Below are 16,282 nucleotides of genomic sequence, written 5' to 3'. Positions count from 1 at the left end.
TGGCGGCAGAGCACAAAATGGCGGGTCGATACGATACACAGACTCACATTAATCTGAGTCAATATCGATGGGCATGAGATCATTGAGCTGTTGCTGTAGCATCATTCTCTGTTCTTTGTGACTTGGGTTTAGGGATGCACATAGTAGCACAAAGGTCGCAGATGGCGGGGCCACAGTGCATACAAAGGCAACAAGAGAAAATGATGGCTAAGACTATTCCAAGGAACGTCAATATCTTCCAACCCCATTTAGACAGTAGTCCCCAAAACCACTCCAATAATGACCAATCTCCTTCGTCCTGATGAATCGACTCAGAGATTATATGTAACTTAGAGATAGCTTGGTATACTGTCGGAGCGTCATTAGGTATGAAAATACAGCAACTTGACCCAATCAATTTGCACACTCCACCACGATCCGCAAGAACAAAGTCTAAGGCAACTTGATTTTGTAAAGTCATAAGACGATCCGCCTGTAGTTCTGCCGTGATATTACTCAAGGCTCCTACAGTGATGTCTATAGTGGTTTCTATGACACAAACCAATTGCCTTATATTTCTGCTGTTGGCCATTGGACCCCAAAAAGGAAGAATTCCTTTGAGGAAATCTCCGCCCTCTTGTCCTGCTGTGTCTTTGGAATCAATAATTCCTCTGCCATATCTGTTTCGATGATGATTTGCAGAAGCGGTGTATGTAGGGGGAAGAAGGAAAGCTATATAATAGGTACCAGCAAAACCAGTTGGCAACCACGTGTAAGCCCTATCGTGGCAGATAAAATACGTGCCTTGAGATGGTATTAGAGGCGGCGAGTTCTGAGAGGAGTAGACATATGTGTGGGAACAGCTGTTTCTTTGTACGATGTCAGTAGACTGACCATTTATTTCCAGAAATTGCCCTGATGTGGTACAGTCCAAATCGGTGGAGATTTTCCTTGTTTAACCTTATCACTAAGGCTAGTGACATAATGGGTGACGTTCCAGTTAGTGTACGCTTTTCTTTCGTCAACGGAGATCTTACTATTTTCCATGATTTTAGCCATAGCTACCATTCCCTTTATCAATGAACTATGACGAAAATCCAGACCACCAATATATGAACTAACGAATCGTCTGAATTTGCTTTGATAGGCATTGGAGAAGATAACAAAATAAGCCCAAGCAGAACCCTCATAAGAGAACGGAAGAACTAAATATGGCATCCCTTTTCCTGCGGTATGTGGCATAAGTCCACACACCCAACAGTCAGTTGTATTGATCACTAATTGGTGTTGATGTAACAACTGGACAAATGAGTTATTGTAATATTCAGTTCTTCTTATGAGTTCATGTTGAGGAAGTGTATGAAATAGATATGGAGAGACAGTAGAAGAAGACGAGGAGGTAGAAGGAGAGACAAATTTTCGCTGCAGAGCAATAACAATCCAATTTATACAAGCCAAAAGAATACACAATAATATAATAATACATAAAGCTATACCACAACGACTATACATTGATTTGTGATGTTTTTCCTTCATCTTATCCTTTCTCTCTTTTTCGCCTAATGTAGTCTCCATCTTTCTAAGTGGATGCTCACGGCAATCTTCCTCAATCACTTAATTATGATTATCTGCCGTCCTATGACACTGCAAGTCCTACAGGCCTATTGCCACTACTCAGGTCACAATTAAGACTCCTACCGTGACCTTGCAACCGGGATAGAATACTACATAGGAGAGAGAAAATCTTAAGTGTTCTTTAGTCTAGGTCTTAGGTTATAGTGTTCTTTATCAGGTGTAGTTTGATCTTGGAACAATGTCCGCGGATTTGTCGTATTCAAGAGACGATGTGGTGGTATTGCTTCTTGGAGAATGTTGTCGTCCTCTTTCTCAGACAATGTTCCATTCAGGCGTGCATCACTAAAAGGTACAAATCGTGGAACCTTTTCACTCTCAGAGTCTCTAATGCCCCTACGTATCCACTGATCGAAGGGCAAAGGCAAAGGAACCTTCTTGCAGTGCACGCCGTGAATCCAGTTCTTCTTTCCTTCGACTTTCACTGCTGTTCTCGTCGTAAGCAAAACCATTCGGGGCTCTCTCCACCTGGGCTCCAAATTTTTCGTCCTTTGGAAATTCTTTATGCAGACCCAGTCATCTGGCCGGATGGAATGACCTGGGTCTGTGGAAACCTCCGGCAAAGCACTCTGAACCTGTTGATGGAGAACACGCAATTTAGTCATTAGGTCATGCAAGTAATCAATTAACATTGGATATGGTAAATCTGAGTATTTCTTAGGGCGAGGGACTTCCCATACATTAGCTGGGCGTCCAAAAACCACTTCGTAAGGGCTAAGTCCCAAACGAGAGTGTATGGCTGTTCTGGTGGACAGAAGAGCCAATGGTAAAGCATCGGGCCAACTAAGTCCTGTACTAGCCTGTACTTTCGCTAGTTTGAGTCTTAGTGTACCATTGTAACATTCTACTAAACCCGCTGACTGTGGATGATTTGCCGCATGGAACTTTTGCTTGATACCAAGACCCGCACAAACTTTTTGCATGACTTGGCCCACAAATTCGCTCCCATTGTCACTCCAGACAATGCGCGGCAAACCAAACCTGGGGAAAAATTCTTTTAGTAGAACTTTGGCTGTGGATAAGGCTGTATTGTCTTTTAGAGGGTATGCTTCTATCCACCTAGAAAAGGCGCATACTACCACTAGAACATATTTGAGGTTGTTTCATCGTTCCATATGAATGTAATCTATCTGCAACACCTCAAATGGATATGTCGGAGGAGCAAAGTTACCCGCTGGAGTTGGGGTTCCCTTTCCAGGGTTATACATTATGCAAACAATGCAATTTTTCACTACATTGTCTGCACACTTTGGAATCCCTTCATTTTGCCATACTGGAGCCAGAAGCTTGCATATACCCTTCGCACTTAAGTGGGCTGGACCATGTGCCATAGTGACTACTGGCAGTACATAGGCATCTCGTAACAGCCAACATTGGTGCTCAGACAATTCCACCCAACATCCCATCTCATCCAACATTCCTGTACTTTCTTTCCACTTGCTCAATTCTTTCTCTGTAGCCTCTTTCTGAATCGACCTTACACTTTCTACTGAAGTCAGAAGAGAATAGTGTGAACCAACTGATAGTAAAGACAGGGATTAGAAAAACCAGACAGGGATTAGTGTACTCGGCCAGTCTCTAACACCAGCTTTTGTAAACAGAGGCACAAGGCTACTTCGACACAATATTGCAGGAAAAGCAGAAAAGACTTTGATCGTCGTGCTGCCTGAGTGAGGGCAACACAAAATGGCGGCGGAGCACAAAATGGCGGGTCGATACGATCACGATCGAAAATCGAAGTTCCTCAATAGCATTTATGGCCAGACTGAAATTTAGGGAAAAAAACCCTATTTTAGTATCGATGTATATTATGTTTTTGACCAAATGCGTTCTTTTAAGTGTATGCGTCCCTCAATGTCCCCTGCAGGCCTTCTATCATAGCCAAACGGCCACTCAAACTCTGAGCCACAAATACTAAAATAATGTTCTCATACTGACCTTCTGGCAGAGTTCAGATTAAGTCAACTGCAAACTCGCCAAAGATGCCACAGAGATCTGGAGCATGCTGCAAGACAATGCCCCTAACCTACGTTTTCTCACGCAAATCTGACTGAACCCGGCATTGGCACCTGACATTGCCATAGCCATCTTCCCTGGCTGCAAAATTGTCAGGAAGGACAGACTTTACAAGCACGGAGGAAGAATCACCATCATCCACAAGAAAACTATCTGCTGCACCACATCCACGGACACTTCATCCTCAAACAGGGAACACCTGCCATTCAAGCTCCATAACACAGCCAGCTTCACCCTAAGCGTCACTCTTATCTACAGACCACGTAGAGCGCGCACCAACTTCAGACACCATCATGGACTTCGTCACACCACTCGCCATCAATGCTATCTACTCAGAGACTTGAACTTCCACATGGAAGACCACGCCGACCCACAATAGCACTCATTGAAGATCCTGGAATCCTGGGCCTCACTCGAGTAAAGGGACCTATCCACGCAGCTGGACACCTCATGTGCCCTATTTTCACCAACTTTGGCTACATCCAAGTCGATCAGCCTACACCAGTTTACGGGACAGACCACACCCTAGTCAATTTCAGCATCCCGTCCTGGTCCCACGCACACTCACCATTTGTCATCTCACCAAAACTGGAACATCATCACTGACAAGGACTGGAATAACACTCAACAACCAGTGACCCAAACAGAGCACCAGCCTCCCCAAACCCATCAAGAATCTCAAGAATTAGATCACCTCTTGGGACACCTCCCTGGACCTCTCAGACACAACAATACAACAAGCCCCAGACCCCTGGCCAGTTGGTGGTCCAGCTGTAGAATGAGCCAGAACAATGTGGATTGGAACACATTCAAACCACCCTGTGACGCTACCAACAAATGATCCGGACTACCAACCGCACTGCTGTGGCGAATAGCATTGATGGCAGCACCAACAGAAGCGTAGAAATCTTTGCCATTGTGAAAGATTTCACCGCACCATCGGCAGCCTCCAAATCGATCATTCCTGTGCAGGACTTCTGCAAAAATCTCTCTCAATTCTTCAGCAACAAAACCACTGCTATTTACAGCAACTTCAGCCTGAAACCGGACCCAACAGGCCTCGCCAGACACCTCCAGATATTATCCAAACAACCAATGCTAACCACATGGCCAGTCATCACCCCAGAAGCACCAGCCGCCACAATAATGTACATCCACTCAGGGAACCCACTGGACCCCTACCCACCACCATGCCTACTCCAGAGGACTGCAACCTATCAGCATAATGCTCACACCCATTCTTAATGCCTATCTCTCTTCCATGACCTTCCCAGATGCATGGAAACACGCAACTGCCCTCCCATTCCTGAAGAAACCCTCTGCAGACTTCAACGCTCAACAACTACAAACTGATCTCCTTGCTACTACACTATTAGGTCTTGGAGAAAATCTCAAACAGACACCTCTCGAAAACCTCAATGACCACCAACTCCTCGACACAACTCTGTCTGGTTTCAGACTCAACCGTAGCATGGAAACTGCCCTCATCGCTGCCACATGACTCTGGACAGAGGAAACATGGCAGACCTCACACGCCTCAGCCTCTCCACAGAATTTGCCACAGTCTCCCATCCTCATCCAATGCCTACGGACACTGGAATCCAATGACATACACTCCAATTGAGCTGCTACTTCCTGACTGGAAGAACCCAGTCAATCAGTATGCCGCTGTACACTTTGGATGCCCGCGACCTCAACTGCGGAGTTCCGCAAGGATCCTTCCTGAGCCTGAACCTCTTAAACACATACATGGTCCCTCTCGCTAGCCTCATCTGCTCTCATGATAGCAAAATCCTCTCCTACGCTGATGACACAAATCATTCTCTCCCTCACAGACGAGACACCCAGTACATGGATCAAGTTCAATGCCTGCATGACTGAAATCGCACATTGGATAAAGAACCAACTGTCTAAAGCTGAACATTGACAAGACCGGAAAAGTGATTTTCGGGAACAGCACATCACAGGGGGACTTGACCTGGTGGCCAACAGAGCAAGGACTGGCACTCCTCTCCCCCCACGCCAAAAAACTCGGGATCATCGACAGCAAACTCAATGACCACCCAAATCAATGCTGTCACTGCTTCATGCTTCACATACCTGGAAAAAGCGGAGAGATATTAGCTCCCAAACAGCACCCAGGAAACAGTCATGCAACCCCTGGTTGCAAGCAAGTTGGACTAAAATAACACCGTCTATCCAGAGGTCAACAAAAAACTCACCAGAAGGCTGCAGACCATTCAGAACACGGACACCAGAATCACTCTCAAACTCCCACAGTGCACTCCCATCACACCACACCAGAGATTGATCCACTGGCTTCCCATTCACAAGCAAGCACAATTCAAACTCCTCACCCAAACTTTCAATGCTCTACATAATGCTGGCCGAGCATACCTCAACAACTGCAGCTGCTTTCCCCTACCTTCCAGGCACCTCTGCTCATTTGGACTCCTACTTGCACAAACCCATACATACAGAAAACCAAATCCAGCAGTCAAACATTCTCCTACATTCCTCCCAAAGTGTGAAATGACTTGCTGCTATACACAAGAGACTCCTCCACACTTCTTGAATTCCGCAAAAAGATGAAGATGATGAATCTGGAGACCTGGCTTTTTCAGTAGTCCACTATGCCGTAGATGTGCCTAAACTCACAACTGCTCAGTGCCAGGATACCCTTCAGGGTGATAGTGCACTCTACAAAACTGCATAACATCAATCCACAAGGGACAGCAGATTTTTCCGTACAGTTTGTATACATTTTGAGGGCATAGCATAGGTTGTCTTAGTGCCATAAACAAAACTAAAATCTGTTCAAGCAAACCATTAACCATGAATCCTTGTGATAATTTGCATTCCAATCCAGTTTTCAGTTAATGTATCTCTCACTGGGCTTGTTATTATACACTGAGAGCACTTCCACAGTTTTCTCAAGCAGCCTTCCTTATACACTGACATTTGCCAGTCATAGTAAAGAAAATTCAGCAACTCTTGTTGCATGGAAGTGCAAATGGTGCTTTCAACTGCAAAAGATATGCCAATTCTAAATCTTGTAGATATGCTATTACAATGTAAGTAAATGCTTCTCATATTTACTGCCAGGTAAATTGTGTACATCATCCATGAAATGTGTATGGATCTCATTCATTCACATTTCTAATGTATCGTCGATTTCTGTCTACTCTAGCTACAAATCAATGTGTTTTAAATGTTATAAAGGTGTGGTGAGCTACACTGAAACAAGCATACTTGTGAAACCAATTCATCAATCAAATAGTCTGTACATTATTGTTTGATACATAAAAACACGAGGCAGTTACAGAAGTGCAGACATTTTTTTAATTATTATACATATCCATTTTATTTTATTGCGGCAGTACAACAATGCAGACCTATTTCTATTTTTTCTGGCCAGAGAAGTACTCCAACATACACATTTTCAAAATGCTTTCTGACTGGGGTTGTATTATTGTGGAAACAAAGATGTGAAATTAATCCTATCTATCCTATCCCAAGCTGTGAATGACCACTGTAAAGCTAAAACATGGCAGTGGTTCAACCATGTACAACAATCTATTCTGTTAATCTTTGATTTCGAGTTAAAAGAAGTCTGTGATGTGGTTTAAGAAAAGAGATGGAGAGGGGCAAACATGCATTTTCTTAACACACCAAAAGGGTAAGTGAAGCGTAGTGGTATTTCAGCAGAAAACGCATGGTTGAAATAATAGAATGCACTGCAGAAGCGAGTATAACCTCTTCAGTCATAGTTTGCACCCAAGGATAATAAAAAGACAGGAAAGGCAGATTTATGCACCAAGAAAGCTGAATAGATCCAAGTACGCGCCATATTTGGAAGTAACCATCTCAAAGTCATTATATACCATGCCAGGATCAAGATGGACCTCAAATGCATTCTTGAAAGCTTCTCTTGTTAAAAATGTTCATTGAGATGCATCAAGAAATAACTCTTCAGTATTTCAGGAGTCATCCCCAGGCCAGGTATAGGAGGATGCACAGCAAACCTATTCATGTTAGAAGAATGAATCCAGGAACATGACCTGTTTGTAAACGTGAAACACCACAGCTGACCTGTGGTCTTCGGCCTAACATAATGTCATAGTGAAACATCGTGTACCTTTGAAGATGGGCTCTGGTGGGTAGGATGTGGACCTGGGCAACAGTCCTGAGTTCAGCACTTGAAAAATAATTCTCTGATTCTGAGCAAATAACCTTATCTCTCTGTGCCTTCAATTGTAAATATGTGCATTAAAATAATGAGCAGTGTGCTGTTATTTGTATTTGTAGGTGCAACATACAATCAATGAATTGCTCCATTCATCACCAATCCGTCTGACCAACTCTGTATGCAATTGTTTGCCTGCTAATGACCCACCATGAATGGGATTTGTGGTAGAGAGGCTTTCTTAATAAATATATAATTTAAAAATCAATAACAAATAAGACATGATGCATAAAGTGAGGCTTTGCAGACTACAGGTATTGCAAAATGGCTCAGTGGGTTAAACATTAACTGCTGAAATCTACCAATTCGAATCTTGGAAATGCCAATTCAGCCTTCCAAAGTCAGTGAATGAAGTACTGTCACATTACTTTAGAATATCACCTATTATTTATAGTGCATACAGGCGGTCAAAAAGGCAGTGGAGAGCACTACATAGGAAATAAGTATTACATTCAAGTACTATCAACTACCACCAATACTGATGAGCCCCTCACCTCTGAAGCTATTCGGTCACAGCAGCATTCAAAGGTAGGTAAAGCTGCTTATTGGACCTACAGCTGCTAAAATATTAGAGTGGATGTTTGGATGACTGATATAAAGGCCTCCTTTCTTAACTGACATCCCCTCTGTAAGCGTAAGTGGACTTCATCCTAAAACAACAGAGCCAAGTCTTCCAAGGAAACACATGGCAGATGAATCCAGTGTGGTGGACCATGACCTACTACTTGGCTCCCCGCTAGATCTATTCCAAAGTTTTTACCCTCATTCACTCTTGAAAACATAAAGCCTACCAGAGAGGCTTGACGCAACAGAAATTAGCAGACCAGTGCTGAAACGAGGCACTCGCAGTCCCTTTTATTCCTCATCAAGATGTAGAATGTTGTAGAATGAAATCAAGAGTTAAAGAGCATTGTCACTCTTAAAACAACACAACTTAGTAAAATGTAAAAGAACTTGAAAATGAAAACGAAAACATTTAGGCACGTCTTCAAGCAAGAGCCAAAACATGTCGCTTGCTCTACATGTCAAGTGGGAAGTAGAGAGAATTTCTGACACAAAGCATTGGCATAGCCAATAGGTCTCGCCTTTGGGACCTTATAAGTGTTTAGCCAGAGATATTTGGAAAGAAATTGTGTGTGTGTGTGCTTGAGCGAGAGATAAAGGAAGCGAGAGAAGGAGTGAAACAGAGAGGGGGAACAGATAGTGCATGTTACGAAGAGAGTGACCACAGGAGGGATGAAAAGAAATAGAGGATAAGTGCCTTGGTGATGGCTAGACAGAAAGAGAGACGGCAGAAGACTAGATACAGAGATAAAAAAAAGAGCATCAAAGAGACAAGGAGAAATGGTGAGCGGAAGAGTGGAAGGAGAAACAGAGGAGCAGAGAAAGAAGAAAAGAAAGGGTGACAGGGGCAGTGCGAAAGGGAGATAAATTAATATATAGGAAAGGGAAATGATAATAACTTATTGTCAATATAATTATATTTTCCCTATTGCAGTTAGTGGCGGGGCAGGGTGGGGTGGGGCTGGTCAGAGCAGGGGAGAAGTGCTGTGCACTCCGATATGTTTGGGGGCCTGGAATTGTCACACTTGTAGGAGTGTGATAGTTAGTAGTTGTGTTTGTATTGTCGTTGGCAGTACTGGCAAGGGGTATGAGCAGTGCGAGCAGAAACGGCCTCATAACGAGGGGCCTGGCACTTATGTTTTTAAACAAATTAAACAGTAGATGGGAGTCTCATGTGAAGCTCGTCATCAGATTACACACACATATATTGTTTATTTTGCCTCAGGTAAAAGAGTCCTAGTGTTTATGATCTTAGTTATGTTATTAAAGAGCTTTTTTTCACATCTATCTGTAAATTGTTTTTTAGAGTGTCCTGTATACTGTAACACATATTCTAACAACCCCCAACCCCAGGCAGTAACATCTGGTTTTAAATATTCAGCAGGTCCATTAATGAAAAATATGGTAAACATGTAAGCTCATATTATGGTGGAGCCCCATTTCTGAGTGTGCAGTCTCACTGATGTTCAGAACTGCTCCAGAAGTGATGGACACAATGAACCTCAGCACTGCATCGACAGTGGAAACTCATGCAGGGACTAGGGGAAGCTGAGGTAAGTAGATCTGTTTGGTAGGTTGTGGCGGTAAAACACACCTGGCTCTTCCTTTTTATAATGGTACCTAAAACCCCTACCTCAAACAAGCTATTCAGGAAGCACCTGAAAACCTGAGCACAGGCACTCAACCTATCTGGTTGGACTCCACCTCCTCCTCACCTCTTTAATCGAACTGTACATTTGTTATACCTTTAGGGCTCTGAAGTCATCTACAGATAACATTCAAAATGGTATATCACTTTAAATAAATAATAGTACGTCAAGGGTCTGTTGCAACCCATGAGACGTTCTCTGAAAGAAATGACAGTCAAAGAAACAGAGGAATATGGTTGGTACCAAATGCCCTTAAGTGGGCCTCCCACCCCTTCCTGGTGGCATCCCCAGAGCCCTTTCATGCAGAGTGCAGTGTTTCCTTCTATACCTGTTCAAAGCATGCCTACAAGCCCATTAGGCCCTCTCAGGATAACGAGGCCCTGGAGACAGGCAGAGGGCCTGCATGGAGCCGAATAATGGGTTTATGAATTACGACAACACAAAGTGCTTGAATTAATCTCTTCAAACCCTGTGTAGCCAATGGGTGACCTCTGAGCCAGACCATGACGCAGGCTTTGGCGTGTTGCCCTATGGAAGTACCTGGAGCCTCCCTTTCAGGCCATGCCACTGATAGGCTGGTACGGCTGTGAGGAGTCAGTCGCCAGCCATTTGTGCTCTGCGCCAGTCCTGTTGCCAGTTGCCAGGCCAAAGATATTAAGGGTGAGAAAAGCGTTTTCACAATGTGAGAAATATTTTTTAAAAAGAGAACAAAAAAAACGCAGTGCATGCCTGGTTGTGTTTGTACCACAGGATCCAAGCTTGAAGCTACCTCCGAGCCACTGGGTGTGTCCCCCAGGGAGGGTTGGGTCGTGGGAGTGAGTGTGTGTGATCAGCGGTGAGATCACAGCCATGAAAACAAATATACATCTGTATACGGATAATAAAGAAGACGTTCTGCACAATGAACTTTTCCTTACATACATAAACATACAGCTAGATAAAAACAAATGCATGTCAATATGGCAACAAAACAAGGACAATATATGCACAGTACAAAAGTTATGCCAAGATAGGTTTGTGTGCGCGCGTGATTGCTATGCATATCAAAACTCAGAGAGGCCGCTCACAGATACACGGATTGGTCTATTTGAAGTAAAAGGAGTCATCAATTGATAGGTTATGTCTTCTGGGAAGAGGATGCGTAAATACCTCTCTGTTCACAGAGCACAGAAGAAGGCTAATTGGGGCCTGACAAGCACGGCCCCGGCACGGAAACAAGCCATCCGAAATAGCAAAAAAAACATGGAGCCAGTAAAACACAAATAAAGAGCTGTCCTCACGTGGGCGGAGGCAGGATGGCCGAGCGGTTCAGAAGGGTTGTAGAAGATTATGAAGGGAGCGTGTGGGAAGGGCAGTGCCGGGCTTCAGCATGGGCAGCTCTAGCAGTCCTGTGCGGTTCAGCTGCTGTTGGGGCTCGGCACCGGATGCTGTTACCCTGTCACCCATGGTGGAGGTTGTGAGATCTGCCTGTTGTGCCAGCACACTCGTGCTTGTGCTGGCATCCGCCTTGTGGGAGCGAGCAGCAGCGGCGCGCGAGCCATATGTTTTCACTTAGCACGTGTGCGCTGCTGCTCGCTCCCGCAAGGTGGATGCCAGCACAAGCACGAGTGTGCTTGAAAAGGAGCAGACCGATTTCAAAAGGTCATCTCCTAGAGCAGCGTATGCGCGCTGCCTAGGCAAGACCTAAAAATGGGTACCCTGATGGGAGAGGGTGTAGCTCCACGAGTCTAGCACACAGAGAATTTTGCAGGCCAATGTTCTGCACAAGGTGCAACTTTGTCATTGGACACAAAGGCATCTATGACTTAAAGGGCATTTTGGAAGTCAAAGCATGCCAGTACAAAGATGCATAGAAATCCCCTGTCTGGACTGATGTGGCTGCTTGAAGACTCCTTCTCAGTCTGCAGTGAAAGAGCGCATCGAAACTGCACAATACTAGTAATGGCAGCTCAAATGCCTTCTGAGTCATTCTCAAATGTCTCTCACTCAACTCAACATCTGTACCTTATACGAGTTCAGCTTTGCTCTTGGACTCCTATAATGCACCCACTGGGGAAACAATGTGGCTAGGGAATCAAAGGCTGTCTCTGGTCTGATTTCAAATAACTTTTTTTCCTACCCTCTAGGTTTACAGAGAGGCCAACATCTGGTGATGCTGCCTGTCTGTTTAACTCCAATGGTAAGAGGCTGAACATGATCAGCTTGTTCCGTCATTGGCATTAAACTTTGACTGTTGATCAAATGAAAAATCTAGAATGGCACAATGGGTGCAAAACCATGGTTTGCAATGCTACCCGGCGCAATTGCCAGTGGTTTAGACTATTTGCAAGCATCCTGCCCATCGCCTTTTGTGTGTTCGGCTGAAGATTAGCCACAAATAAAGCAATGGAATCCCAAGTGCTCAGAGCCAAGGCATTGCCCATATTATAGATGGAGGCGCGCTCAATGAAGCATTATTATTTTAAAAGAAGCCCCATCACCTGTGATGGGACTTCTTTTAAAATAATACATCTGCTGCATGGACAGAGGCAAGTGCAGCCAAGGTGCTGAAATGGAGAGAAACCCACACTGGCATCATTTCTGCGAGTACCATGTTGAAAAGGGGCAGAGACCAGAGGAGTAGGAAAGATAGCAGGAGTAGCACCAGAACTTAACTGAGGAGCAAGTAGACTTCCAAGGTCCTTCTTCACAAGTAGAGGAAATGAGGGGCACAATAGAACGCAGCACGACAGAAAACGTTGTGCTTGCAGTTAATAGAAAGGAGCAGTAGTAGTTTTTTCAACACTTCACAAAGAGGAACCCCAGCATTACCAGCGTTGCTAACTCTCAACTAGGTTAGCTCAAACAAATAAAGCTCGAAAATGTCTAGAATTGCAACCTCTGCCTATCAACGCAATTTTTAACATGTTAATGCCGGCAATGATGCTGCTTCAGAGAAAAGACCATCTTTCAAAAAAATGACTTTGAATCGAAGAGCGAGTATTCCTTACTGAGATTTTATATCTGCAAAAATAGGACTCTATTCAGGGGAGGTTTACATGTGCAAAAAAGTTGCTATAGCCTAGCGAAATGTACAAGTGCATGCCAGTGTTTTGTACTTTATTTTTCTAAGGGAATCCTCTCTCGGAAGAAGGCACTAAGGCTCAGGCGTGGTGTGTAAACGATCCTAGGAAATTTTATATTTCCCCCCTTTGCGCAGGGTGCTGTTTCTCCAACACCAGTATTTTGTTTGGTGTAGGATGCTCTGATTGAATAGTAAAAACACGGCTGTTCATTTTTCTAGTATGCATTCACAGTATTTTGATCGCTCTATTATAATCAAGAGGAAAACTTACGGAATCTTGACAACTAACGTGTTGAACTACAAAAACGACAGTAATCCAAAAAGGTATAAGCACTCGTTAGACTATAAAGTACCCCTCATTTAAAATGGCCCTATACTTCTAAGCGCGAGAACCATTTAGACAAAACAAGTTATTAACATATGTTTCCTGACATTAAACAATTATTGATTTTCTTTAAAATAGAATATTTAAGTGAGTTCTCTAATACAAAATAACTTACAAAGTAGAGTGACTTAAGTGCCTAGACAATATATAATAGTTTCTCTTTGAAATCGAATTCTATGATTGCAATACGCAGAAAAATACACTAAAAATCTGTAACAAACTGTTCACAAAAGGAATGTTTTTGCTTCATAAAAACCATAGTTCATTTGTACTGCCTTCAGTTTCTTTTCCTAGAGGTCAATTTTTTCTTCATATCGACACATACATGCAGACCGTTGACTTTCCAGATAGGGTTTACATCCTAAATGAATAACCGCACTGAAGAGCAGAGCCACTGTCGATTCACAAGCTGAAAGACACAAAAAACAGAGATCAGGTGAGTTTAGTGCTCTCTCAAACAATCCCTGGCTCGAGGATACATCCCTCGAAGGCGCACAATTTATTTATACATTTGTTTTTTCAGGGATATTTTAATACTTATTGTCACAGGGTATTGTAGATGCATTCAAGATTTGAAAAGCGCTTTAGGCTTCGAAAGAGGTATGGAAATCGCAAAACAGATACCAAAAGAATAAAACCGAGATAGAATGAAGACCCACAATAGCGGAGAGGATATGGCCTAACGGCTAGAGCAGTCGATCTCCAAGTTGGAGAACCGTTCGAGTCTCGGCAGGAACGCTCAACATTCTGTGATTCTGGGCATATCACTTAAACTCCCCATGCCTAACAAAAAAAGAATGTGTCGGTCTGTAATGCAACTGGTGCTCGTGTAAAGCGCTCTGATAACTTCGGGTCAAGTTTGCGCTATATAAAACAAAAAAACAAAAACAATGTGGACAGAAGTGGGAGGCTGGAAATCACAATGCTCTTGAACAGAGAAAGCTCTTTCTACTACCAAAGCCTTAGACTTGAAACAACCAGCATTGCGAGAACACAGATTTTTACTGGGAACACCTCTATTCATAAACTTTTAAGTACATAGCTTTTTGAACAAGCGTTAAGAGTTTTGAGGAAACCTTTTGCCTCTGGTAGCCAACACGGTGTTCTAAGAGGCGTAGTGTGACAATTCAAATTGTGCAACTTTTGGAGATTTGTTGTCAGTTTTCTCTGCAGTCCCATGTGAAAGAGACTTAAGTGAGCTGATCCACTGCCTATACTGTATGCTGCAGTGGGCATTGGAAAAATGTGAAGGACATTATAACAGGCCAATGAGTGAATAGAGCTGGCTGAAAGCCCCAATAGTGGAATCATAAGGTCTTGGCTAGCGCCAGATCTAAAAGGAGAAGAAACTTCTTTATTTCCCATGAGATGGTGCAGATTTGCATTGTAGGTCACAGTCCGCAGTGACAAAACATTGTCATTGTATTTATGTATAGCACTCAAGTGCATGGATGAGTTTGTGTGTGAATGTATGTATGTGTGTACAGGTATACTTGTATGAGTTTGTTTACTTGTTTGCATGTGTGTGTACAATATATATGTATATATATGTGCATTTATATTCCTACAACGCCTTCTCCAAAAACAAGTGTCGGATCTTTAGAATCAAACCTCAACAAATGCAAATGACTAGTCGATACAAACATATAATGATAGATCACAAAAAATATAATAGATCCCACAACATACCTATTAAGCTCTTACCGTAAATGATACAATGTCTCATAGGGGGCAAGAATTTCGAGATCACATGATTATTAAAATTCATGATCAGAGTAGAAATACCGTCCAAAAAAAGAACGCGTTATTCAAACCAGCTGCTGCTGCGAGTTCGGGGCCCTCCTCCACCCGCAGGCTCCCGCCTGCGCCTCATCCTTGGTGGCCCAGTGGTGAGCCGTATCTATCTGTCTGCTCGCTATGTTCCTTTTGCCTGCTTGACTTGTCTACTATTGTATTGTATTCTGTCTGTGCTGTTGCATTACAATGTTGCATTCTGTTACTGCTGTTGTATAACACTGTTGTAGTCTGGTTTTCTGCTACTGTTCCCCATTTTGTATTTCGTTTTCTGCCCGTTTTTCCCTGTAGCCCTTCCTAGCGTTTCAGCCTTCTCTTCTCCCGCCGCTGCGTCCCCTGTGGCCCCGCCCCCCTCGCTCACCCAATTGCTCCCAGCTGCTCCTCCCTCCAACCTCCCCTTCTTATGGCAGCCGCTATGTGGCTGCGCTGCTGGCGCGCCGAAGGCGCACCAAAGGCAAGCCCGTCTGCACCTGGACCGCGCCCAGCACCAGACCTCCAGGCCCCCACGGGCGCCACAACACCCGTCACCACTACGACGCCAACCTCCTTCACGCACTCAACACCGGCCGTTCATCTACCTGCTTCCAGGCCACCCCGAAGCACATCCACGGACCCTTCACCTGCCAAAACTGCAGCTTCACCAGCCAGCGTACACCAGCACAACCTGCCCCTCCCAACAGGGCAGGCCTCAACCATCTCAGATGCATACTACTCAACACCTGCTCCGTCCACAGGCACGCCGTCGAACTCTGGGAGCTGCTCGACTCATCCTCGGTGGACGTCGCCTTCCTGAAGGAGACCTGGATAAACACCTCATCGGCACCCGATGTTGCCATAGCCATCCCGGATGGCTACAAGATCACCCGCAGGGACCGCACGAACAAACTGGGAGGAGGAATCGCATCGCCCACAAGAACACCCTCAGACTATTGACCAGCACCGAAGACCCACTC

The 16,282-nt window shown here is 44.1% G+C and overlaps 1 protein-coding gene across 1 annotated transcript in view; it reads right to left on the bottom strand.

The window, feature by feature from the left end:
* Positions 1 to 6,946: 6,946 nt before the first annotated feature.
* The window catches only part of PLA2G12A (phospholipase A2 group XIIA), a 101,102-nt gene continuing 91,766 nt past the window's right edge, over positions 6,947 to 16,282 (bottom strand). The window contains exon 4 of the mRNA XM_085641369.1: positions 6,947 to 13,944. Within this exon, the coding sequence (XP_085497495.1) occupies positions 13,826 to 13,944 (119 nt within the window). The 3' untranslated portion in view covers positions 6,947 to 13,825. The remainder of the gene's footprint in view (positions 13,945 to 16,282) is intronic.

This window comes from Triturus cristatus, chromosome 2_2 (assembly GCF_964204655.1).
Source record: "Triturus cristatus chromosome 2_2, aTriCri1.1, whole genome shotgun sequence".
In the NCBI taxonomy this organism is placed as follows: domain Eukaryota; kingdom Metazoa; phylum Chordata; class Amphibia; order Caudata; family Salamandridae; genus Triturus; species Triturus cristatus.
The sequence above is the reverse complement of the archived record's forward strand: the minus strand, read 5'-3'. Positions and strand labels throughout refer to the sequence as shown.